The sequence below is a fragment of the Oryctolagus cuniculus genome, chromosome 21, assembly GCF_964237555.1.
Source record: "Oryctolagus cuniculus chromosome 21, mOryCun1.1, whole genome shotgun sequence".
Classification (NCBI taxonomy): domain Eukaryota; kingdom Metazoa; phylum Chordata; class Mammalia; order Lagomorpha; family Leporidae; genus Oryctolagus; species Oryctolagus cuniculus.
The window spans coordinates 1873444-1898149 of NC_091452.1; the positions used below are offsets into that span (position 1 = coordinate 1873444).

Genomic DNA, 24706 nt, shown 5'->3' on the forward strand with positions numbered 1-24706 from the left:
GCGGGGCTGGGAACTTGTGAAAAACGCCTGGGGTTCTGGACACGGCGTGGGCGGGGGCAGGGGGCGCTGCGGCTTCTGAAGCTCTGCAGCCTCTGGTGTTCAGCCAGCGTTGGACTCCTGAGTCTGTCCAGAAGAGCTCCCCAGGCAGCCTGTTGTGATGCCAGTCAGACAGCAAAGACAAAGCTGGAGGCGGGGAGCAGTCAGTAGGGAATTGCCTGGGCCGCTTAAAGATGAGGTCAGGCTGCGTGGGTTTCCCAGGTAGGAAGGATAGGCTTCTGTGGAGTGGGCGAGTGCCAGTGTCTGTTGAGAACAGGGAGTAGCGAATGTCTGCAGAGGCCACAGGAGCCGCGTTTCCTCGCCTGAGGGGCGTTGGAGACGGGGCGTTTCGGATTTCAGACCCGGGGTGCTCATCCTGCAATATCCTTAGAATAATAAAGACGCTAAGAAACCGCAATGAGAAAACTTTGCTTAGTGTCTCACGTTCATTTACCCAGAACTTTCTGTGTAACATCTGTTACCATCTTGCTGAATTCTTAGGGAAACTGAATTAATTGAATTTGAGTAAGTATCAGTGCATTTTTCTTTTGAGTAATTTACCTCCAAGATATTTTTGCTGCCAGTAATAGTAGATACAACTATTGTTTGGATAAGTTTAGAGCTGTAAATATTTCACAGTATTCCCTTCTGGGCTCCGACTAAATGTTTGCCTTTTGTGTTTTGTTTTGTGACAGAATGTGAACCAGAATTTCAGAAGCAATGTCCAATTCTTATTACTTGGTCTTTATTTTTTATTATTTTTATTTTTTTAAGATTTACTTATTTATTTGCAAGTCAGAGCCACACGGAGAGAAGAGAGGCAGAGAGAGAGAGAGAGAGAGAGGTCTTCCATCTGATGGTTCACACCCCAAATGGCTGAAACGGCTGGAGCTGTGCCAATCCGAAGCCAGGAGCTTCTTCCGGGTCTCCCACATGGGTGCAAGGGCCAAGGACTTGGGCCATCTTCTGCTGCTTTCCCAGGCCACAGCAGAGAGCTGGATCGGAAGTGGAGCAGCCAGGTCTCGAATTGGTGCCCATTTGGGATGCTGGTGCTTCAGGCCAGGGCGTTAACCCGCTGCACTACTGTGCCGGCACCTCTACTTGGTCTTTAGACAGCAAATTATTACAGTTACTCTTGTCTTCCAGTAGTGGGTCCTGGGAAAATGTGCCCAGGGTAATGACTGTGGGGGTTTCTGTCCCCTCCCAGCCCCTGTTTCTAAGGAGAGGAGGGGCCCTGACTCCGGTCTGGTCGGGGAGGGGAAGTTGGGCTCCATTCCTCCAAGCTCCTCCCACCAGACGGCATCTTTCTTTGAGATAAACATGTGAAGCTGATAATGTCATTTAATCGATTTTAGAGCAGTGGATGTTGAGTTTAGGTTAAGCAGTTGGTGTAAAGTCTCCAGACCCTTGATTGCTGAGCAGACACCAGGCAGTTTTGACCCCGCAGCCAGCTCGCCTGCCCAGTCTACTGTTTCACCCTGAGGCCTGGGAGTGCCTCCCTGTGACGCTGTGTCCTGAGTGTCCGGAGCTTTCTGAGCCATAAGCTGCTGTCATCTAGCAGCCTCATACACCTATGACTTTGCGTACCTGTCCCGTTGTCTCCTTGCCCTGGATCCCCGGGAATGTGTATGCTAGACCAAAGGACTTGCGCTGTTAAACGTTCTTTTCAGATACCTAGGTTGAAGGTTTTAAGTCAGTGGCAGAGCTGCAGTTGTGGTAAAAACTCTCATTTTCTTCATCTTGACTTGCACAGCATCCCATATGGGAAAGCAGTAGAAGATGGCCCGAGTGCCTGGGCCCCTGCACTCGTGTGGGACACCTGGAGGAAGCTCCTGGCTCCTGGCTTCGGCCTGTCGCAGCCCCAACTGTTGCAGCCATTTGGGGAGTGAACTAGCAGAAGGAAGATCTCTCTCTGTAGCTGTGCCTTTCTTTTCTTTTCTTCTTTCTTTCTTTCTTTCTTTCTGTCTGTCTGTCTGTCTGTCTTTCTTGCAGAGTTAGAGAGAGAGAGACAGAGAAAGGTCTTCCTTTTTCCGTTGGTTCACCCCCAAATGGCTGCTACGACTGGCGTGCTGTGCTGATCGAAGCCAGGAGCCAGGTGCTTCCTCCTGGTCTCCCATGCGGGTGCAGGGCCCAAGCACTTGGGCCATCCTCCACTGCACTCCTGGGCCACAGCAGAGAGCTGGCCTGGAAGAGAGGCAACCAGGACAGAATCTGGCGCCCGGACCAGGACTAGAACCTTGAGTGCTGGCGCCTTAGGCGGAGGATTAGCCTAGTGAGCCGCGGCGCCGGCCTCTTCTTCTTTTTTTAAAAATTTTTATTTATTTGAAGCTAGAGTTACAGACAGTGAGAGAGAGAGAGAGGTCTTCCATCTGCTGGTTCACTCCCCAAATGGCCGCAACGGCCAGAGCTGAGCTGATCTGAAGCCAGGAACCAGGAGCTTCTTCTGGGTCTTCTATGCTGGTGCAGGGGCCCAAGCATTTGGGCCATCTTCTACCGCCTCCGCAGGCCATAGCAGAGAGCTGGAGCAGTGGGATCTGGAACCTGCTGCCCATGTGGGATGCCTGTGCCGCAGGTGGCAGCTTTACCCACTACACCAGAGCCCTGTAGCTGTGCCTTTCAAATAAATAAAAATAACTCTGCAAAAAAAAAAAAAAAAAAAAAAAAAAAAAGTGAAATGGCCAAACTGCTGTGAAGGAGATATAAATGGAAACAGTTTACATATTGAAATACAGAATGCATGACTACACTAAACAACAAATTTCAGCTGTTTCCTTGTAGTCAAAGAATGCTTGTGAATGTGACAGCTAAAATGCAAACAGGTGGAGCTGTATTGTCTTGGAGATTTAGATACCCAGCATGTCAGCAAAGCTGCTACCTGTTTCCTCCTGAGTCAAATGGCTCCCCTGCAGGGTGCCATTCTAGAGCATGCCCTCTTGATTGATTGCCTGATGTGTTTGTTTTTCATTGGCTGTCATGCTTGTTTCTGATCTCTTAGCAAACTGAGAATCCTTGGTGATCTTTATACCTTCCCTAGATGACACAAGTCTAACGTGCATGCACAGTACTCAGAAAATGTTTATGGAATTGTGGGATTGTTACTGGTGCATGACCTTTCACCTCTGGAGAATAATGGTACCTGATCTGGCTCTGCAGTGCCAGGATCCCTGAGGATGAGGGTGGCTCCTTAGCTGGCAGTAACAAGGTTGAGCGACAGCACCAGCATTTGGGGCCTACAGCACACAGTAGGTACCCAGGACAAATGTATATGCCTTGGTCAGACAGTGACAGCAGAATGAAAAACCAGACACATGGGAGGGACACCCCCTCCCCCCCAACAAAAGATGACTGAATCTTTGCTTCACTTTTTCAGACCTGGGTGTTAGCTGTGGGTCTGGTAAACTATTTCATCAAATAGTTGACATAAACCAGCTATTCTCAGACTTTGGTGTGTGCTGTCATCATGAGGAGGTCAAGTTAAATCTGGTGCCCTGACCCCACTCCAGCTACGTTTCTGACTGGGTGCTCCTATAGGTCAAGTTAAATCCAGTGCCTGGACCCCAACCCAGCTATGTTTCTGACTGGGTGCTTCTGCTGAATCTGCCTCATGCACTTTGGAGGGCCCTGGTACCACCAAGAGTTTGTGGTGTTTTTTTTTTTTTTATTTTTAGATTTTATTTACTTATTTGAGAGGTAAAATTACAGAGAGACAGACAGACAGAAAGGTCTTCCATCTGCTGGTTCACTCCACAAATGGCTGCAATGGCCAGAGCTGAGCTGGAGCCAAGAGCTTCTTCCCAGCCTCCTATGTGGATGCAGGGGCCCAAGCACTTGGGCCATTTTCTACTGCTTTTCTAGACCATAGCAGAGAGTTGGATTAGAAGGAGAGCAGCCGGAACTAGAACTGGCGCCCATATGGGATGTTGGTGCTGCAGGTGGAGGCTTAGCCCACAACGCCACAGTGTTGGCCCCAAGAGTGTTTTTTTTTTTTTAAATATATATTTGTTTAAGAATTTATATTTAGAATGTACAAAGTATTCTTTTTTAGAGATTTATTTATTTATTTTGAGAGAGAAAGAGGGAGAGACAGAAATCTTCCATCCACTGGTTTACTACGCAAATAGCTGCAACGGCCAGTGTGGGGCCAGGCCAAATCCAGCAGCCAGGAGCTTCATCTGTGTCTCCCATGTGGGTGGTAGGGGCCCAAACATTTGGGTCAGCCTCCACTGCTTTCCCAGGCCATTAGCAGGGAGCTGGATCAGAAGTGGAGCAGCTGGGACTTGAACCAGCGCCCATGTGGGATGCTGGCACTGCAGGTGCCACAACGCCAGCCCCAAAAGCTTTTCTTACAGAGAAAGAAAAATAGACTTAAATGTACTAAGAGTGCTGTTTCATTTAAATTTATTGAATATTATTTATGTTGGATGTCATAGCTGAGATACCTTATGTTACATTTTTAAAGAAATAAAAGAAGAGCTTGAAGATCTGAACAAAGAAATCAAGAAAACTGCTAATAAAATTCGAGCCAAATTAAAATGTAAGTGTGAAGTTTATTGATCATGGGAATATGAGTAATTGTTATTTTTTTCTTTACAGTTTTTCTTTTCCATTTTCTTTAAAAATTACTTGCATATATTTGAAAGTCTTAATTTATATCCAATAAGATTGTTTGCTTACAATCATTATACTATTACATGATGATATGGTGGGCTAACTGCAGATACTTGAGAAGGGGAATTTGCCTTGAAAGTGAACTGCCAAGTTCTTGAATGACTCCCTTAGTTGATGAGTTCTTTCCAACTTTCTTGATAAGCTAAAGACAAATTATATTTACTTTTTACAGAATGTCATTGAAATCAAGAACAGTCTTTGTAGATTTCATTATGGAAAAGCTGGACTCTCAGAAGCAGACAGCTGCTTCCTGGGCCGACCGCTGGGCCGTGCGGTCCCCTGGGCACTGGGAGGCAGATGGCGGACCCTGGGCTTCCTCAGCTACGTCCCACTCCAGCCCATGGCAGTTATTTGGTCTCCAGTAGTTTGACGCTGCTGCTGACCCTGTGCTTGAACTGGGCCCCGAATCAGGGCTCTGCACTGTGGTTGGTGGATGGCTCTTTTGGGTCAGGTTTCCCTCCGTCTTGTCCAGCCCTTTCTTCTTGGTTGAGGAAAGCAGGCGTTCGTCTCAGCGTGTGCTGCTGCTTGTGTGCCGCCTCACGGTGTCTGTCCCTGCTGCTGTGCTTGTCATTAGTTCTTCAAGCTTGATCAGATTCAGGTGGCTTTGTGGGCGCAATGTTAGGATGCAAGATCTGACTGCAGATCTGTGTGTTGACGGCTACATTGAGATGTTGATGGTTGGGGCAGTGGTGTGGTATGCTTGCATCCCTACTCTGTGCTTCTAACTCAGTTTCCTGCTAATGCTCCTGGGAGACAGCAGGTGATGACCCAGATTCTTGGGTGGGAGACTAGAGGTGGGAGACAAGGTGGAGTTCTTGGCTCCTGGCTTCAGCCTGGCCTAGCCTTGGCTATTGCAGGCATTTGGGGTATGAATCAGTGGATTGAAGATTGGTCTCTCTCCATCAATCAACCTATCAAATAGTTTTTTTTTAAAATGTAAATGGTTGCATTAAGATGTAACATTCTATTTCATTGTATTATCAGTGACTAATGATCATTCCAAGATCCATACATTTATTAGGAGTCCGAAGCAGTGATATCCTGACTTTACTATTCCCTCTTGGTTTAGTAGCTGGGATAGTTCCTTATTTTAAACAATTAATAAATCAATTAGAGAAGCAGAGGGGGAGAGAGGCAGACAGAGAGGGAGCTCCTCTTTGTTGTCTTAGTGCTCAGGTGCCCACAACGGCTGGGGCTGGGGCTGGGGCTGGAAGCCTGGAGCTCAGTCCGGGTCTCCCACGTGGGTGGCTGAGACCCAACAACTTGAGCTGTTACCTGTTGCCTTTGGTTTCGTTTTTATTATTTTTAATTTATTTGTTTAAAAATTTATTTTATTTACTCGAAAGAGTTACAGAGAGAGAGAGAGAGAGAGACAGACAGACAGACAGACAATTTTCATCCATCCACTGGTTCATAACCCAAATGAGTGCAATGGCCAGGGCTAGGCAAGGCTAAAGCCAGGAGCTTGGAACTCCATCTGGGTCTCCCAGGTGGATGGCAGGGGCCCAAGTGCTTGTGGCGTTATCTGCTCCTCCCTGCTGCCTCCTAGGGTCTGCACTGTAGGAAGCTGAACTCAGGAGCTAGGGCTGGGAATTGAACCCAAAGACTCTGATGCGGACTGTAGGCATCTTAACCTCTAGGCCAGATGCCCACCCCAGGAATAGTTCTTTATGAAGAGACTTTTGTCTTCACTGTGTGGGCTGTCTGAGTTACAGATTCCACGGGAGAGACAGGATTAGTGCTAGATTCTTCCGTGTGGTTTCTGTGGGCTGTTAGCTAACCATTGAGACTTTCTGTTGTTCCTCTTGGTGGGTGTGTGGACGCAAACATACCTGGTGTGTTTGCCTTGCTGCAGTTAACCTTAAAACTCATGTTCCCGACTCTGAGCAGGGTGCTGCCGCCTGAGTCCTGTCGATGCCCTGTTGGCATGGCCAGGTGACCCTCGCCCATTCCTGCGTTTCCTGCCCCACGTCTGGGCCAGCTGCTTTCTCAGGAGGCTGCTCCCTTAGCTGAGAAGGACGATTAGAGCCGAGTGTGGCATGCTGGGAATATGGCGCGGTGCAGGTCTGGGTCTTTTTTCCTTCAATGGACAGAGCTAGAACTCTCTTCATTTTTTTTTTTTTGAGTGATAAAATAAACGATGATTTTTTATTGCAGTTCTTCAAATTAGAGAACTAAGGCAGGGTTTTTGCTTAACTGAGAGGAATTGCATTTTTCCCTCCTTCTAGCCATGCCTGAAATCCTAGCTTTCCTAATATTCATTCTTTTTGCCCTAAAAACACACCAGATCCAAAATAACTATACCAACACTTACCGTCAAGTGTGGGTTACTTAAAATGTCTGTAGGTGTTTCCCACTGGGTTGTACAGATTGTTTTGTTTTAAAGTCACGTTCAGTGGTGGTTCTCTGTGTGATTTTGCTGTTAAATAGACCTACTGTTAGATTTCCTTATTTCATTTTTCTTTTGACTTTTAAGGATTACTTTTTTAAAAACTTAATTTTGTGTTATAGTTATGTGAATTATCTGTGTCACACAAATCTATAAAATAAAACATATTCAAAGAAGTCTAGCTTCTTTCTGTCCCTGTCCCCACCTTATTTTGCCTTTCCCACTGATGCCTTTTTTTTTTTTGCTAAAGTTCGTGGGTTACCTTTCCATTTCTGCTCCCCATGGGTAACTATGTTTGCATGTATACCTACATATGTGTGCACACACACACAGCCATCAGGAGCAGTGAAACACTTTTCTCTTGATGGATAGTCTTTTTTTGTTTGTTTGTTTTTGACAGGCAAAGTGGACAGTGAGAGAGAGACAGAGAGAAAGGTCTTCCTTTACCGTTGGTTCACCCTCCAATGGCCGCTGTGGCTGGTGCACCGCTCTGATCCAAAGCCAGGAGCCAGATGCTTCTCCTGGTCTCCCATGTGGGTGTAGGGCCCAAGCACTTGGGCCATCCTCCACTGCATTCCCAGGCCACAGCAGAGAGCTAGCCTGGAAGAGGAGCAACCGGGACAGAATCCGGAGCCCCGATCGGGACTAGAACCTGGTGTGCTGGCGCCACAGGCAGAGGATTAGCCTAGTGAGCCACAGCACCGGCCGATGGAATGTCTTTTTAGTGGATTAGTTTAAAAGGTCACCTAGGCTTTAACATTAATTTTTTGAAGAGATATGCTTCCAAGATAAGAAAGAAAAGCAATTTGAGGTTTGACTTGAAAAACGTTGGTTTTTAAATTGAAAAGATAACTCTTTCCTGTATGTTTCTAGCCATTGAACAAAGTTTTGATCAGGATGAGAGTGGGAACCGAACTTCTGTGGATCTTCGGATACGAAGAACCCAGGTTTGCTTGACAACCTCATTGATACTGTGATCATGCCCATGGATAGATACTTCACCTTCTACTCTCGCATTCTTACTGACCTGTTTATTCTCAGCACTTTTGGGAAGATTCTCATCGTAAGTTTATGGAGCAGCCAAGAGGAGCCCATAGCACTTGGCCCTCTTTACCAGTGTTCAGGCAGACGGGCCCTGTGGACAGCCTGCTTGGCTTCCACGCCTGTAGCTGGGCCACGCATGTAAGCCCTGTGGACAGCCTGCTCAGTTTCCACGCCTGTAGCTGGGCCACACATGTAAGCCCTGTGGATAGCCTGCTTGGCTTCCACGCCTGTAGCTGGGCCACACATGTAAGCCCTGTGGACAGCCTGCTCTGTTTCCACGCCTAGTAAAGTCTTGGTTACTAAAATCTGAGCTGTGGTCTGTTGACCTCTCTTATTCATGTTTTCTCTTCTCTGTGTGGGAGAGATGAAGAGTAGAGTGGGGCTGTTGAACGTGAGGAAGGGAGTGCAGGTCCGATCTTGCACCGATTCTGTTGCAGTACACCGCTGTTATTCTCACTTCTCACTTTCTCACTCTCACTTTCCAAAGCGTATTGGTCTTATCGATCACTTTTAGTAGAACTGCCTGTTTACATATTCATGTAGTTGTTTTCTGTGTTATTAGCATTCAGTGCTGTCTCGAAAGTTTGTGGAAGTCATGACGGAGTATAACGAAGCACAGACTCTGTTTCGGGAGCGCAGCAAAGGCCGTATACAGCGTCAGCTGGAGATAAGTGAGTGCGTGGGCTTCTGTCTGAAGAATTGTTTTCTGCCCCTCCCCCCAGAGTCTGCCTTCAGAGTACTTTAACTTCATAAAAGGAATTGCATCTCTACTTTCAACTTTTCATAGGTTTCTGTTCTTGAATCAGTCAAACTTTTTTTAAAAAAATACTTATTTTATTCATTTGACAGTTAAAGAGAGAGGTAGACACAGAGAGAGAGGTCTTCCATCCGTTGGTCCACCCCCCAAATGGCCACAGCGGCTGGAGTTGAGCTGATTTGAAGCCAGGAGCTTCCTCTGGGTTTCCCACAAGGGTGCAGAGGCCCAGGGACCTGGGCCATCCCCTACGGCTTTCCCAGGCCACAGCAGAGAGCTGGATCCGAAGTGGAGTAGCTGGGACTTGAACCGATTCCTAAATGGGATGCCAGTGCTGCAGACCAGGGTTTTAACCTGCTGCGCCACAGTGCCGGCCCCAAATAAGTCAAACTTTATTGGTTATTATTTACGTCTCTCAGAAAATGGGGAGTCGGGGCAGTGCATTTCTGTGCATTCCTTGTCCTTCAGCCTGTCCTGCTGTGTCTGGAAGGTGGCCACTTCTGATTCTGCCTGTCCATGTCACAGGTGCTGTGTTCAGCACAGTGCCCCTTTGTGGAAGCCGGAAGTGAACTCTCAGGAAAACTGCCAGAGCCTGGGTTCCTGATTCCCGGGTTCCTGATTCCTGGGTTCCTGATTCCTGGGTTCCCGATTCCCGAGTTCCTGATTCCCGAGTTCATGATTCCGTCATTAACACCAAAGTCAGATTCCTTCACCCCAGTTGTAAGGTTATCTGCTTCTGAGTCTCGGCTCCTTTTCTCTCACCTGTCAAATTTGAAGGAACACAAAAATACAGTTGAAAAATGTTAATGACTGTTAGATTTTAGTTGTTTACTTATCATTGAGCAAGTCATTGGTTTTTAGTGACTCCATATTCTGAGTGGAGGTATTTTTTTTAATGATTTCTTTGAGAGGGAGGGAGACAGAAGCAGAGCGACAGAGGGAAAGTCCTCCTGTCTGGGAGTTCACTCAGCTGTTGGGGTCCTGAGGCTTGGGGCCACGACCTCCACTCAGATTTCCCATGTGATGGACCATGCCTGCTGTCTCCCAGCGTCTGCATCAGCGGGAAGCTGGGGTCAGGCTGGGGCCGGGTGTAGAACCAGGTGCTCCGTCGTGGGGCCCTGTGGTCTCGTAGCCAGAGGCCGCCCCTGAGTGGAGCCTTTGCCTGTTGTCTCAGCTGGGAGGACTACGACCAGTGAGGAGCTGGAGGAGATGCTGGAGAGCGGGAAGCCTTCCGTCTTCATCTCCGACGTGAGTGCACGCAGTGCTGTGGGCTCCTTGCTAAACGCGGCTTCCTTCAGCTTCTGGACCAGCCTCAGCTAACGAGTTCTCTTTCCTGTTTTCCAAAGATCATTTCAGACTCACAGATCACTAGACAAGCTCTCAATGAGATTGAGTCGCGCCACAAAGACATCATGAAGCTGGAGAGCAGCATCCGGGAGCTGCACGAGATGTTCATGGACATGGCCATGTTCGTCGAGACACAGGTGGTGGCGCACGCGGGCTCCCCGCTCTAAAACAGACCCTGCTGTGCATCTTGTGTGTGACCCCACGCTCTGCAGCCATCGTGGTTTTGGATCTAGTCCCACAATTCAGCAGTGAATTGCAGTGTTGTATGTAGTGTGGGAGTGCTAGGAGCAGCTTGAGCTCCGAACAGTGAAGCTGTGGGCGTGGGCAGCCTGTCCGCAGCCGCAGCAGCACCATGCTTGTTCGGGGGATTGCTAACGAGACAGCAAATGTTTCTGCTACAGTAGTCAAAGGGAGATGCAGACTCTTATGGTTTACCCATACGTATATACAGAAACAGGTACGTGTACCCACACACACACGCACACACACACACACACGCACACAATGTAAAACATGAACTTGGCCACATAAAGCAGGCTTCACAGAGAAAACATGAACAGCATGCCCACAGTGGGACGGTGGGGATTTTAATTTTATCCTCTAAATAGCTGTATTTTCAAGTTTTCTACAAGGATGGCTGTTGTAGTGACTTGGCAGAATCTGTAAAACCGTAAGCCCCAGAGGGGAAATGGCCCCTCCCACAAGTCACAGCTTATGTGATTACATCATGTCTCAGTCTGTGCAGAGGCGCAGGCGGGAGTGCCAGGTGGCAGGGAAGGGCCCTTTGGGCAGACTAAAGAAAGAGTGCAATTTTTAGTGAGAACACAGTTCGTGTAAAGCACCTGATGGCCCGTTTCCGTGAGACTTCTGGGTGTGCTCCTGTGAGTCCCAGCTGTGTCCTCCCCTGTTTCTGAGTACCCTGAGGGGAGCAGGCACCCTGCTGACCACCAGAGGAAGGGCAGGCGCCTGATCGGTGGTCCTCATGGGAGGGGTTCAGGGCCAGTTTGGCTGGAGTTGCCCTCTGCCAGGGCTCCGTGTGATGGGCTTGTTCCTGTGACTGCCACCTCGGGGCTCTGTCCTGCTTCCTGACTGTGGAACACTGTTCCTGTGACTGCCACCTCGGGGCTCTGTCCCGCTTCCTGACTGTGGAACACTGTTCCTGTGACTGCCACCTCGGGGCTCTGTCCCGCTTCCTGACTGTGGAACACTGTTCCTGTGACTGCCACCTCGGGGCTCTGTCCCGCTTCCTGACCTAGAACACTGTTCCTGTGACTGCCACCTCGGGGCTCTGTCCCGCTTCCTGACTGTGGAACACTGTTCCTGTGACTGCCACCTCGGGGCTCTGTCCCGCTTCCTGACCTGGAACAGTGTTCCTGTGACTGCCACCTCGGGGCTCTGTCCCGCTTCCTGACTGTGGAACACTGTTCCTGTGACTGCCACCTCGGGGCTCTGTCCCGCTTCCTGACCTGGAACACTGTTCCTGTGACTGCCACCTCGGGGCTCTGTCCCCTCTTCCTGACTGTGGAACACTGTTCCGGTGACTGCCACCTCGGGGCTCTGTCCCGCTTCCTGACCTGTGGAACACTGTTCCTGTGACTGCCACCTCGGGGCTCTGTCCCCGCTTCCTGACTGTGGAACACTGTTCCTGTGACTGCCACCTCGGGGCTCTGTCCCGCTTCCTGACCTGGAACACTGTTCCTGTGACTGCCACCTCGGGGCTCTGTCCTGCTTCCTGACCTGTGGAACACTGTCCCTGTGACTGCCACCTCGGGGCTCTGTCCCCTCTTCCTGACTGTGGAACACTGTTCCTGTGACTGCCACCTCGGGGCTCTGTCCCGCTTCCTGACCTGGAACACTGTTCCTGTGACTGCCACCTCGGGGCTCTGTCCTGCTTCCTGACCTGTGGAACACTGTTCCTGTGACTGCCACCTCGGGGCTCTGTCCCGCTTCCTGACTGGAACACTGTTCCTGTGACTGCCACCTCGGGGCTCTGTCCCCGCTTCCTGACTGTGGAACAGTGTTCCTGTGACTGCCACCTCGGGGCTCTGTCCCCGCTTCCTGACCTGTTGGACACTGTTTATTTCGAGGAACCGTGGATTTGCTAGAGAAGCTAACGTGCACCCAGGGGCAGGGTGGCTCAGCTTCACTCCTTGCTGACTGCATTTGTGATCTAGGACGTGGTCACCAGGTGCCCAAAGTGTCTTATTTCAGGACGTGGTCCAGAGGAGACCAGTTAGACAGTCAGAGGAGGAGGCTGTGCTTGCTAAGGATGTCACTGCACCTGAAGTTCTCACCATCCTGTTCGGTAGAAAGCCGCTGTGTGCTTAGCTTTGTGAGCAGTCAGTGCTGCCACGTGGGCACCTGCCTGAGGCCCACGGCAGGTGGTCACTTGCTGGTCAGTGAGAGTCTGAACTTTGAGTGAGCTGAGTGTCCTCCTTTTTCAATGCTGTGCTGCCCCTGCTGCAGATCCCGTCTGCTGCTGGCCAGAGGACAGGTACATGTTTCTTCCCTAACATTTTGCTGGATTCACCTCCATTTACATTCTTGTTCATTGATTTATCCAACCTAGTGCAAGACAGAAGCTATACTTAGTTTAGTGCTATTGTAAAGAAGTCGCCGTTTTCCACCTGCTAGAAAGGATGCCATCCTTTGTATGTATGTTTGTCCACAGTGGTAACTCTTGGTGTAACCCAAGCCCCCTGCTGTGCCTTCGCCTGGCTCATCTGTGCTGTGCTCCGAGTGGAAGCCGTCTCAGATGTTGCCCGTCCCTTCAGTCCTTCCTGAAATGTCGGTGGATGTTGGCTGCTTTGTGTTGCCCCTTCATAGTGCTCTCACCTTTCACCTTGCTGGGAATGTGGAAAAGCTTCATACACCTTACATGCTCACGTCATGTGTGAACACATTGTCATGTGGCTGTCTTAAGATATATAAAGTCATTTGAAATATCTTCTAAGTTTGAAACTTTTTGTTTTAAGGGTGACATGATCAACAACATAGAAAAAAACGTTATGAATGCTGCAGACTATGTAGAACATGCTAAAGAAGAAACTAAGAAAGCTATCAAATATCACAGCAAAGCCAGAAGGGTAAGTTTGGGCCTCATTAATTAAATTTGATCAAATTAATAAATTAAGTTAATGTGTCTTTTCCTTCTCATTTGATTTCAGTCCTCAGTGCAGTAATGTAAGTCTTCCTGAAACATTTTCCAAGAAATAAAAATTCCTTTAATGATGTTTGTTTTAAAACTGAAATGGTTCTTTTTGCTAACAGCTTTCAGAGTCCTGTAGCCTATAGACCGTTTTGTATTCCAGGTAATCAGAACCCTTCACGAACCAGTCAGGGCCGTTTTCCTCGTCTAGGTTGGATGGAATTGAATTTTTGAATTCTGTTTCTTGGGTCATTATTTGCAGGGAGTTGCAAAACTGATGAGATGGGAAGTCTCCTAAAAATTGTTGGTTCCACATCTGCTTATTCAGATGATTGCTAACCCTCTGGTTGGAGGAGAGAGTGATCTGCGACTGTGGCCTCACGCCACCCTAGCACCCGCTTGGGTCCTCAGAGGAAGGGAGGTTTCACAAGGGTAAAGGACTCTTTGTGCATTTTTTTCTTTTCTTTTCTTTTTTCTTTTTTTTTTTTTTTTTTTGTTACTGGGGCCAGAATTTAAAAGTGAATCTACTTGTTTAGATCTTTTATTATTGCCTCTGACTTTTTTTTTTTTTTAAGATTTATTTGTTTGAGAGGAGAGTGATGGAGAGAGGTGGAGAACTGGAGAAAGAGATCTATCCCTGGTTCACTCCTCAGATGGCTGCGATGGCCAGGGCTGGGCCACGCTGAAGCCAGGAGCCGGGAACGTGGGTGGCAGGGCTGAGCCGTGGGCTGTGTTCCCAGGTATATTAGCAGGGCGCTGAGTTGGAAGCAGAGCAGCCAGGCCTGGAACCGCACTCTGAGGTGCGTGCCAGCACTGTGGGCGGCAGCTTTACACGCTGCACCGTGGCGCCGGCCCCTCTCCTTTGCTGTCTTCTCGTGTGGAGGAGCAGTGACGCAGGACGCCTGTGTGGTCTGGGTGCTGGGTGCTGTGCTCCCACCTCCCTGAGTGACCTGGGTTTTCAGTGCCTTCCTCAGAGGCTGAGTGCTCAGTGCTCAGGGCAGGGGTGTTTCTTTCTTTTTTAAAGATTTATTTATTTACTTGAAAGAGTTACACAGAGAGGGAAGGAGAGGCAGAGAGGGAGAGAGAGAGAGTCTTCCTTCCGCTGGTTCACTCCCAGATGGCCACAACGGTCGGAGCTGCGCCTGTCCGGAGCCAGGAGCTTCCTTCGAGTCTCCCACGTGGGTGCGGGAGCCCAAGGACTTGGGCCATGGACCACTGCTTTCCCAGGCCATAGTAGAGAGCTGGATCGGACGTGGAGCAGCTGGGACTAGAACCAGCGCCCATGTGGGATGCTGGCACTGAAGGCAGCGGCTTTACCCACTGTGCCACAGCGCCAGCCCCAGGGGAATGTTTCAGAAGTGGTGCCAGCGCAGAGCTAGGGCACGTGCACAGCGGGGCTGCTTGTGCCCCGTGCACTGTGGGGAGCCGTACGTGGGCTGCGGCCTCAGCCTCGGAGCTTGTCCACGGTGAGAAGTGGATGCCATGGCTTCTCATGCTGTCTTGTGGTCCCACGTGTAAGAGTTACCCCAGCATACTCACCGCGCTGAGCTACAAGGTGTGAAGTGCTTAGCAAGGTCCAAGCACATTTCTCAGAGAAGGCAGCTGCATTCCTTTTCTCCACGACCTAGAGGTGTCATCCTGTGGACACATCGATTAAAGTTCATGGTTTTTACAAGAGGGAAGGGGCTGCGGCTTTGTCCGCTGTTGGGGGTGCACATTCCCCCGACTGTGGCCTGGCCAGGGGAGGTCACTCTAACGAATCCTGGTAACTAAGACCGCCAGCTTGCTTCGCTCATCCCCGCACTGCTCTAATCGCTTCTGGCTGGATGTGGATCACGCCCTCTGCTGGTGTCCTGTGCTGTTCCCCAGGGGAGCTGTGGCCCGAGAGGCCCACAGTGTGGCTGGAATGTCCTCCTGGTAGCTGACTGCTCTCTGAGTGTACGGAGCAGGCCGTGTGCCTACCCGGTGCAGCGCTTAGCAGTGGGTCTGGTGCACGTGCTGTGGCCCTGTGCTCCCCAGCAGTGAGGCCTGCATTGTGAGCGGCCTCCTTCAGTTAAACCACTGAGAACGGGAGCCCCCCAGACAGCAGCGAGCAGATGTCCTGTTAGTTAGACTTTAAAGTAAGTTCTGACAGATCGTTTTATTTTAAATGAAGAATGTCTTTTATACGGTGATACAACATTAACCATGATGTAACCAGCTTGCTTTTCTTTGACAGAAAAAGTGGATAATTGTTGCTGTGTCAGTGGTTCTGGTTGCCATAATTGCTCTAGTTATTGGTTTATCAGTTGGCAAATGATGGTGCGGATGACATCACTGTGCATGGCTCTCTGCCAGGGTGGCAGTAAGTAACTAATCAACTAATCCACTTGTTAGCCACTAGTTGCGCCTGCCCGACCTTAATTTATTCAGATTGTGAACACTTGCCTGCTGGCTGTTGCAATCCTGAGCCTGTTGCCCCGCACGCTGGGTTCTGGTCTCCAGTCAGCGGCTCTGCTTACTGAGCTTGATCACAGGCCATGTGGCCATTTGTTTTTAATCCAAAGTTGCTGCCTTACATGGTTTTTATTTGATTTTTTAATATTTTTAAATTTATTTATTTGTTAGAGCTACAGAGAAAGAAAGAGACAGAGAGAGCGGTCTGCTGGGTCACGCCCCAGTTGGCCACGTCGGCCAGGGCTGGGCCAGGCTGAATCCAGGAACCAGGAGCTTCATCCAGGTCTCCCAAGTGGGGGGCAGGGGCCCAGACCCTTGGGTCATCTTCCACTGCTTTCCCAGGCCACACAGCAGCCCTCCCCAGAGGTCAGAACCACCCACACTGGTGAGGGCTGGTCAGTTAGAGCCAGCACTTAGTATCTTACTGTTTCTCTTCAACTGTAGCTTTGAAATTAACTTATATAAAGCATTGGTTGTAATTAAAATCTTTTGTATAATTTTCTATTTGGCAACATCGATTTTCTTTAAAAATATATCATCAGGGGCCAGCATTGGGTGCAGCAGGTTAGACCACTGCCTGCAGCGCTGGCATCCCATATGAGTACCAATTCGAGTTTCTGCTGCTCCACTTTATTTTCTTGGTCCCCCCCCCCCCCCCCCGCCTCCGAAACCTTTTATTTAAGGAATACAAACTTCACACATTTCATAAATACAACTTTAGGAACATGGTGGTTCTTCCCACTGTATCCACCTCCCACCCACTCCCCCATCCCTTTTCCTCCTCCCTCTCCTATTCCTATTATTTTTTACTAAGATCTATTTTCTTTTTTTTTTAAAGATTTATTTTATTTATTATTTGAAAGTCAGAGTTACACATATAGAAGGAGAGGCAGAGAGAGAGGTCTTCCATCTGATGGTTCACTCCCCAGGAGCCAGGAGCTTCTTCCAGGTCTCCCAAGTGGGTGCAGGGACCCAAGGACTTGGGCCATCAGCCACTGCTTTCCCAGGCCATAGCAGAGAGCTGGTTAGGAAGTGGAGCAGCCAGGTCTTGAACCAGCGCCCGTATGGGATGCTGGCGCTTCAGGCCAGGGCTTTAACCTGCTGTGCCACAGCTCCGGCCCCACTAAGATCTATTTTCAATTAACTTTATACACATATGATTAACTCTGTTAAGTAAAGAGTTCAACAAATAGTATGAAAAAAAAAAAAACTGTTCCTCAATAGTAGACACAAGGGCTGTTCGAGTCATTGCTTCTCACAGTGTCCATTTCACTTCTACAGATTGCCTTTTAGGTGCTCTGTTGATTATCACAGGCAACATATCAGGGAGAACATAGGATATTTGTCCCTTTGGGACTGACTGACTTTGCTAAGTATGATATTTTCCAGTTTCATCCATTTTGTTACAAATTACCGGATTTCGTTTTTTTATTGCTATGTGGTGTACATGTTTCATAATTTCTTTATCCAGTCTTCCGCTGACGGGCATTTGGGTTGATTCCGTGTCTCAGTTAATGTGAATGGAGCTGCAGTAAACAATGGAGGTGCAGACAGCTCTTTCATGTGCTGATGTCATTTCCCTGGGGTAGGTGCCCGGGGTGGGTGGCGGGGTCATATGGTAGATCTACATTCAGATTTCTGAGGGATCTCCACACTGTCTCCCAGCTGGCTGCTCCACTTTGGATCCAGCTCTCTGCTAATATGCCCGAGAACGCAGTGGAAGACGGTCCAAGTTCCTGGGCTCCTGCACCATGTTGTGGAACTGCATAGTGCTCTGGGTTCCTGGCTTTGGCCTGGCCCAGCCCCCATCATTGTGGCCATCTGGGGAGTAAACCCGTGATATAGAAATCCCCCCCCTTTGTGTAACTCTGCCTTTCAACTAAACAAATCTTTATATTATAATATCCTTATTAAAATGAAAACCATGTTTATTTAGTTGACATGCCTGTTGATTCTTAACAAGATTCTGAATGTAAAAGAAACTCAGTTTATTAAAATATCATTGTTTTTGTTCATCGTGTGTCACCTTTTCCCAAACTTGAATTGACTTTGCATTTTTTCAGAAGGATTTATTGTTACAGAGAGAGAGGGAGAGACGGAGACCTTTCATCCACTGGTTCACTTCCCAAATAATAGCCAGGGCTGAGTCAGGCTGAAGCCAGGAGCCACGAGCCTGGAACCCTTAAGTGGGTCTCCCACGTGGGCGCAGGGGCCCAAGCACGTGGGCCGTCTTCCCTGCTTTCCCAAGCACATTAGCAGGGAGCTGAATCGGAAGTGGAGCTGCCTGTGTTTGGACTGGCACTCATGCGTGATGCCTGTGACAAGATGGTGGCTTAACCCTCTGTGCCACACACTAGCTCAGCTTTGTGTTTTCCCTCACGTTTTCTTAAGCATGTAGAGCATCCTACTGGCGTTAACTCTTAGAATGCTGTCTGGTGTGTTAAGTCTGCGCATCCAGTATTTCTGTGTTGGTGTCATCGCTGATGAGAATGTGTGCAGTCCCCCAGGTGTGCAGCGGGTGGTCCCTGCTGAGCCCCTTAGATGTTGTGCAGGTGGCTGCAGACTGGTAGTCACTGGGTATTTTTTATTAAAATAAGATATAACAGAAAGAAATCACTTATATGGTTGAATTTCACTCCTGCTGTTCAATTTTTTTCAAAAGATTTATTCATTACACAGATAGAAGGAGAGGCAGAGAGAGAGAGGTCTTCCATCCGATGGTTCATTCCCCTATTGGCTGCAATGGCTGGAGCTGCGCCAATCCAAAGCCAGGAGCCAGGAGCTTCTTCCTGGTCTCCCACGTGGGTGCAGGGGCCCAAGGACTTGGGTCACCCCCTACTGCTTTCCCAGGCCACAGCAGAGAGCTGGATGGGAAGAGGAGCAGCTGGGACTCAAACCGACACCCATATGGGATGCTGGCGCTTTAGGCCAGGGTGTTAACCAGCTGTGCCACAGCGCCGGCCCCTCAATTATTTTTTTTTAAGATTTATTTATTTGATGGGGGACAGGGGAAAGACAGATGTCAATCGATCTTCCATCTGCTGGTTCACTCCCCAAATGATGCAACAACCAGGGCTGGGCCAGGCCAAAGCCAGGAGCCGGGAGCTCCAGGTTTGGTACATAGGTGTTTAGGGTCCCAGGTACTTGGGCTAGCATCCTGTGATTTCCCAGGTGCATTAGGAGGGAGCTGAAGTGGGAGTGGAGTAGCTGGGACTCAAACTGGCACTCTGATGTGGGGTGCTGGTAACACAACAGCAGCTTAACCCGCTGTGCCTCAGTGCTGGTCCCTGCTGTTCGTCTCTCAGATGGATTCTTCAGTGGGAGTGCCTGTGACACTTACTGCCCGGTTAGTAGATGAGCAGCTTTTGCAGTTCCCATTGAACACCGATGGCGGCAGGAAGCTCTGGGCGGGGAGGCTGTCCTGTCCCTTCTGTAGAGGGTGAAGGGCGCCCAGAGTCCTGTCTTCACTGGCAGTCCCTTCTGTAGAGGGTGAAGGGCGCCCAGAGTCCTGTCTTCATTGGCAGTCCCTTCTGTAGAGGGTGAAGGGCGCCCAGAGTCCTGTCTTCACTGGCAGTCCCTTCTGTAGAGGGTGAAGGGCACCCAGAGTCCTGTCTTCACTGGCAGAGTCTGTCTTCCTTCATGCTTTCTGCTTAGCTCTGCTGAAAAATCGGATGTGATTTCTCTTCACTACCGTTGTGGTATTTTTCAGTACCTTTTATAATTCTTCTTTAAGTATGTATTTTCTTTATTTTCCCAATAACCATAAACACGATTAGTTCAAGGTGGTTACAGTAAGGATAAAATTAGAGTTTTTAGTTTGGAAGGTTCCTCTTGGTCTGACCCATGGGGAGTAGACATGCCTTCTGCCCTGGGCCTGGCTGGGGGTTCACCCTACTGCCTGTCAAGAAGAGTAAACACAGGTGCTTCTCCATGGAAGAGAAACAGGCCAAAGTGCACGCCTCCTGTTCTGTACAGGGAGTGGAGGCTGTTGGCTGTAATTACGCATTTTTTTTTAAAAAAAAGATTTATTTATTTATTCATTTGAAAGTCAGAGTTATACAGAGAGAAAGGAGAGGCAGAGAGAGAGAGAGAGAGAGCTCTCCATCTGCTGGTTCACTCTCCAATTGGCCACAACAGCTGGAGCTGTGCCGATCTGAAGCCAGGAGCCAAGACTTCTTCCGGGTCTTCCACACGGGTGCAGGGGCCCAAGGACTTGGGCCATCAACCACTGCTTTCCCAGGCCACAGTAGAGAACTGGATGGGAAGTGGAGCAGCCGGGACTTGAACCAGTGCCCATATGGGATGCCGGCACTGCAGGTGGCAGCTTTACCCACTACGCCACAGCGCTGGCCCCTGTAATTATGCTTTAAAAGTTGATTCATTCTCTCATTTTCAGTAGATACTTGTTTAGTGCCTACTTGCAGTCTGGTGCTGTACCTGCCTGCCCTGGAGGATGGGCAGGGTGCAAGGCCGCCTGGAAGAGACAGTCCTAACCCGCAGAACCCTGCAGCACGAGTGTGTGCCCCATTGCACGTGTAGGGAGACAGGCTGAGACACTGGTCCGTGGTCAGTGAGTCATGACTGGAACCCAAGACCGTGTTGACTCTCAAGGTTCTCTCTGCTGAGAGAGAAGTCCATGCATCTGTCTGTCAGCTGGAGCTGGAATGGCTCTTTAGACACAGGGTACTGAGGGTGCAGGAAAGACAGCTGAACTCCTGCACCGTAAATGCCAGGGCCTCCCAGCCGTCCGAGAGCTGCACGTGGCAAGGACACACAGGTGCAGTCAGGGCCTGTGTCCGATGCAGGTCGGCTCTGCACGGAGGCTCCGGTCAGCCTGCTGAGCCGGACAGGCGGCTGTCGAGATACAAGGGAGGGGGAGGTCGATGGAAGGAAGGTCTGTAGACCAGGCAGAAAGATGTCTCCAGAAAGGTGCGGACTTCCCTGTGGAGTCCGGGAGGGTGAAGAAGTGGTTGGGGCTGTCCGGGAAATGCAGACCCCATCAATAGGTGCAGCGTGTGAAGGCAGGGGTATCCCACCACGACTCCCCCACATTCTGAGATCTGGGTGTCTGGGCCTGGGTGTCACTCCACAGCCCGCTGAGCTCTCGGCTGCGGGTTCGTGGGGTGGCTGGGGTTCCTGCGGTCCCTGTGGCTGTGAGAACGAGGCGTCTCTGCTTTTACAAAGCGCTTGTGCCTTTCATCCTCGCCTCCCTTCCCTTCTCCCTCAGCAAGGTTTCCTGAGGAGGCGCTTCCCATCTGTAGTGTGGGGACCTTGTTCATTAGAAATAAAGCCAAGCTGTCATGCGCCCTGCTTCTGGGCCATGGGTGCGGCTGGCAGGCTGAGTTAAGGTGCGTCCCATCAAAAGGTAAAGAAAATGGAGCAATCGAATTTTCTCAGCCAATGAGAAACAGATCGGAAGTTTTAAAAAGATACACAGTACACCCGTTATCAGCAGTTCTGGAATTTTGTTAAGATTGAGGGAAGGTCTTTGTTAACAAACACATGGCAACCACCTGGTACCTCTCCCTGTGGTTTTAATGACCCAGTTCATGAACTTGTAACTGGGATGGCGGGCATTGCTCCGGACTTCCCTTCCCTTCCTGATGACAGGCGTGTCTTTTAAACCACCACAATCTCAGAAGGGTTTTGTTGGGAAATGGCGTTGCTGATGTCTTTGATACATTGCAAATTAATGTTTTTCTTTATCTTGCAGAAAATGATGTTCATTATTATTTGTGTAATTATTTTGCTTGTGATCCTTGGAATTATCCTAGCAACAACGTTGTCCTAGCAACCATTCCCAAGAGCTGTCTATCCCTGGAGACCAGACCACATCAGCAACAAAATCCACTTCTTGTCACTTGGTGAAGGCATCGCGGCCGCCGCGACGTTGACACGGGCTCCTGTGTCAGCGGAGCACAGCAGGGCGTGGTGTTAGGAAAGCCCCAGGGCAGGCGGGTGCTCGGAGGGAGCCCCAGTGTCCTGGACTCCGAGCCACGCACCGCGGACGCCTACCAATGTGAAACCTGTCTCAGTGGCCTTGAAATAAGGAATTATTGAAAATTTCAATTTTTAAAAACATTTCAGTGTTAAAAATGTAAGTGAAGTTTGATTAGGAGTACTTTATGTTATGAAGCTGTTAGATTTCTGGTCTAAGGCTTTCTTTTCCGCCTCTCCCAGCTAATATGTGCTAATGATATTTTTTGTACTGTGTTTAATTTGTGTTTAGGTCTTGTTCGCAGAAATAATTTTTATTATCACAGAATTGTTTTGTAATATATCTGTAATTTTGAGCATTTATAAATGTTTAATATATTAACGTCTTCATTACCCTATTTTCTATGCTAAATGTTGCCTTCTGAATGAAGTAGGAGGCTTCGTGACACTAGCACCATCGGTGCCCGTTTACAACTTGCCGTCGTCGCAGGAGCACTGGCTGCACGGCCTCAGAGCTCCTGCAGGTGCCTCTGTTGGTGCTGACTCACAGGTGCCCCAGAAAGCTCCGGATGCTTGTATTTAGCTCCGTGTCTCTGTCCCACCACCCGCGCTAATAAACACCCAGTTACTGCTCTGGAAAGACATGGCCTCTTCTTTGTTCATGATGACAGGCTGTGCTGCCCTGTGGGAGTCAATGATGCTGCGCTCAGGAGCGCGGCCGATGAGAGTGCGTGCGCTCTCGGCTCCAGAAGGTTGTTGTAGACATGGAGTGTTCTCCCAGGCCTACGCTCTGTACACATCCCTCGGATGCCCTTGGTGGGAGCCTCGTATGTGGCTGGAGGGAGGAAGGTGATCCCAGAGTTACGGGAATCCAGAGTCAGACCTTGATTGCTTGTTAATGTTTCAGCGTAAGCGCAGGGCTTGTTCTCAGACTTGTACGGTGGGCATCTGTGAAAAGAGGAACTGGTGAGGCTGTCAGTGACCACATGAGAGGCGCCCAGGAGGTAGCCGAGTCCTCTCGCTCCCGTGGGTCACTGTACCGCAGCGTCCTCCGGCTGGAGCTCAGCGCCGTGTGGTTGATTCCAGAGAGAGTGAGCGCTCAGTGAACAGGCCAGAAGCTGTGGTCCCCACTCGTCCTGCCTCACACGTCCCAGTGTATGTGTGCCTGGCATCGGTGGCCTCAGGCACGTGGCCCCGGGCTCACCGTGGGGGGAACCCGGCTCTGACCCGGCCGGCAGGTGGGGAGTGCTCACTGCTTGTGCCTGCCTAGACGTGTCAGATGTTTACAGATCATGCTTGTGTTGCTGTCCACACGATTATGTCCCGGGTAGCGGCTTCTGCGCTGGTTGGGTCGTCCCATTCACGTCCCTCCGTGTCTTCAAGTTCAGGCTCGTCACACCCTTCACGGGCTTCTTCGTAGACTTGAGGTGGTCCTGCACCTGTGTTTCACTGCTGAAGTCACAGAAATGCTTCTTGATTTATGTGTAGATACTGCTGTCACTTGTAGCTGACATGTTTCTATGTTGAAGCCTCATGTACCAATTTGAAATCAGATTTTTAGCAATATATTTACAGATTTATTTGTTACTTTTTTATTGTTTCCTCAAATATTTCGTGTTTACATTTAAAAACTTCCCAGAGAAGCAAAAAAGAAATCCTTGCTTTCTACTTTGTCATTTCTGGAAAGATTTTGGGAACTTACTTTATTGCATATCCGTTAATAAATTGTTCTAAGAAAATTACTCTTCCCTGTGTCTATTATTACGTAAACTAACGCAGACTAATTCAGGTGATTTTGAGCGTTGTTTTCTGACTGCTGTTCAGATGTCAGCCCCGTGTATTAAGGAAACCTGCCGAATTCTTGCTGCTCGTCACCAACGACGAGGCCGCGTCTCCGACCCTGGCTCAGTTCACTGTCCGGTGTCAGGTTCTTAGAGGTGTCTGCCCTGCCCCTGGCCCCAGGGTCTGTGTCCTCATCCTCCCTACTTCTGAGTTCTCTCTTAGGGTTTTCCCTGTGAGAAATTTCTGGGTTAACTGCAGCTGTATGAGCTCTGGGGTTCGGGGCGGAATGTGAACACAGGCACACGGCATGCTCTGCTCAGGTTGGGGTCTTTAACGTCCGTCTCACGGTTCCTGTTTGAAGCTTCGGCGGCCCTCCTGCGGGCCCTCACCACGGACAGGCTGTGATGGTGGACGCATCGCCCACTGTGCTCTGGGGCACCGGAACGTGCTGCTGACGACAGGCAGGAGCGTCGGGCCCAGGGCCTGGCCGTCCTGGACAGGGCAGTGCTGGCCTTCTCTGCTTGCACCCCTCTTTTGGAGGGATTTCTTTACTTCCTTAACCCCTCTTTTGGAGGGATTTCTTTACTTCCTTAACCCTGAAGTGAAAGTGATGTTAAAACCCAGAATTTTTATTTAAAAATTTTTTTAAAAAGATTTATTTGAAAGGCAGAGTTGTTTAAGAGGCAGAGAGAGAGAGAGAGAGAGAGAGAGTCTTCTTGCCACTGGTTCACTCTGCCGATGGCCTCAATGGCCAGGGCTGGACCAGACGGAAGCCAGAGCTCAGAGCTTCAGCTGGGTCTCCTGTGTGGGCGCAGGGGCCCAAGGACTTGGGCCGTCCTCCACTGAGTTCCCAGGCAATAGCAGAGAGCTAGATTGGAAGTGGAGCAGCCGGGACTTGAACCATATGGGATGCCAGCACTGCAGGTGGTGGCTTTACCCTCTGTGCCACAGTGCTTCCCCTTAAATTTTTTTAAAAGAGCTGTTTATTTATTTGAAAAGCAGAGTTTTAGGAGCGTGGTAGGAGAGACAGACAGATCTTCTATCCACTGATTGACTCCCCAAGTGGCTGAAGTGGCCGGAGCTGGGCCAATCTGAAGCCAGGAGCCAGGAGCTTCTTCAGGTCTTCTATGCAGATGCAGAGGCCCAAGCACCTGGGCCGTCCTCT

General features: G+C 49.6%; 1 protein-coding gene across 9 annotated transcripts in view; it reads left to right on the plus strand.

Moving 5' to 3' along the window:
• Positions 1 to 23501, plus strand: part of STX2 (syntaxin 2) — a 45322-nt gene extending 21821 nt beyond the window's left edge. For 2 of the 9 annotated variants that reach the window (XM_051837631.2, XM_051837636.2), the window contains exons 4-10: positions 4496 to 4570; positions 7967 to 8040; positions 8700 to 8808; positions 10066 to 10139; positions 10238 to 10375; positions 13214 to 13324; positions 21597 to 23501. In XM_051837631.2, the coding sequence (XP_051693591.1) occupies positions 4496 to 4570; positions 7967 to 8040; positions 8700 to 8808; positions 10066 to 10139; positions 10238 to 10375; positions 13214 to 13324; positions 21597 to 21716 (701 nt within the window). In that variant the 3' untranslated portion in view covers positions 21717 to 23501. Of the gene's footprint in view, positions 1 to 4495; positions 4571 to 7966; positions 8041 to 8699; positions 8809 to 10065; positions 10140 to 10237; positions 10376 to 12704; positions 12733 to 13213; positions 13325 to 13648; positions 15402 to 15604; positions 15731 to 17293; positions 20745 to 21535 lie in introns of those variants that run through there. The other 7 variants (XM_051837633.2, XM_070066279.1, XM_051837637.2 and 4 more) reach the window with 7 other exon arrangements.
• Positions 23502 to 24706: the final 1205 nt, after the last annotated feature.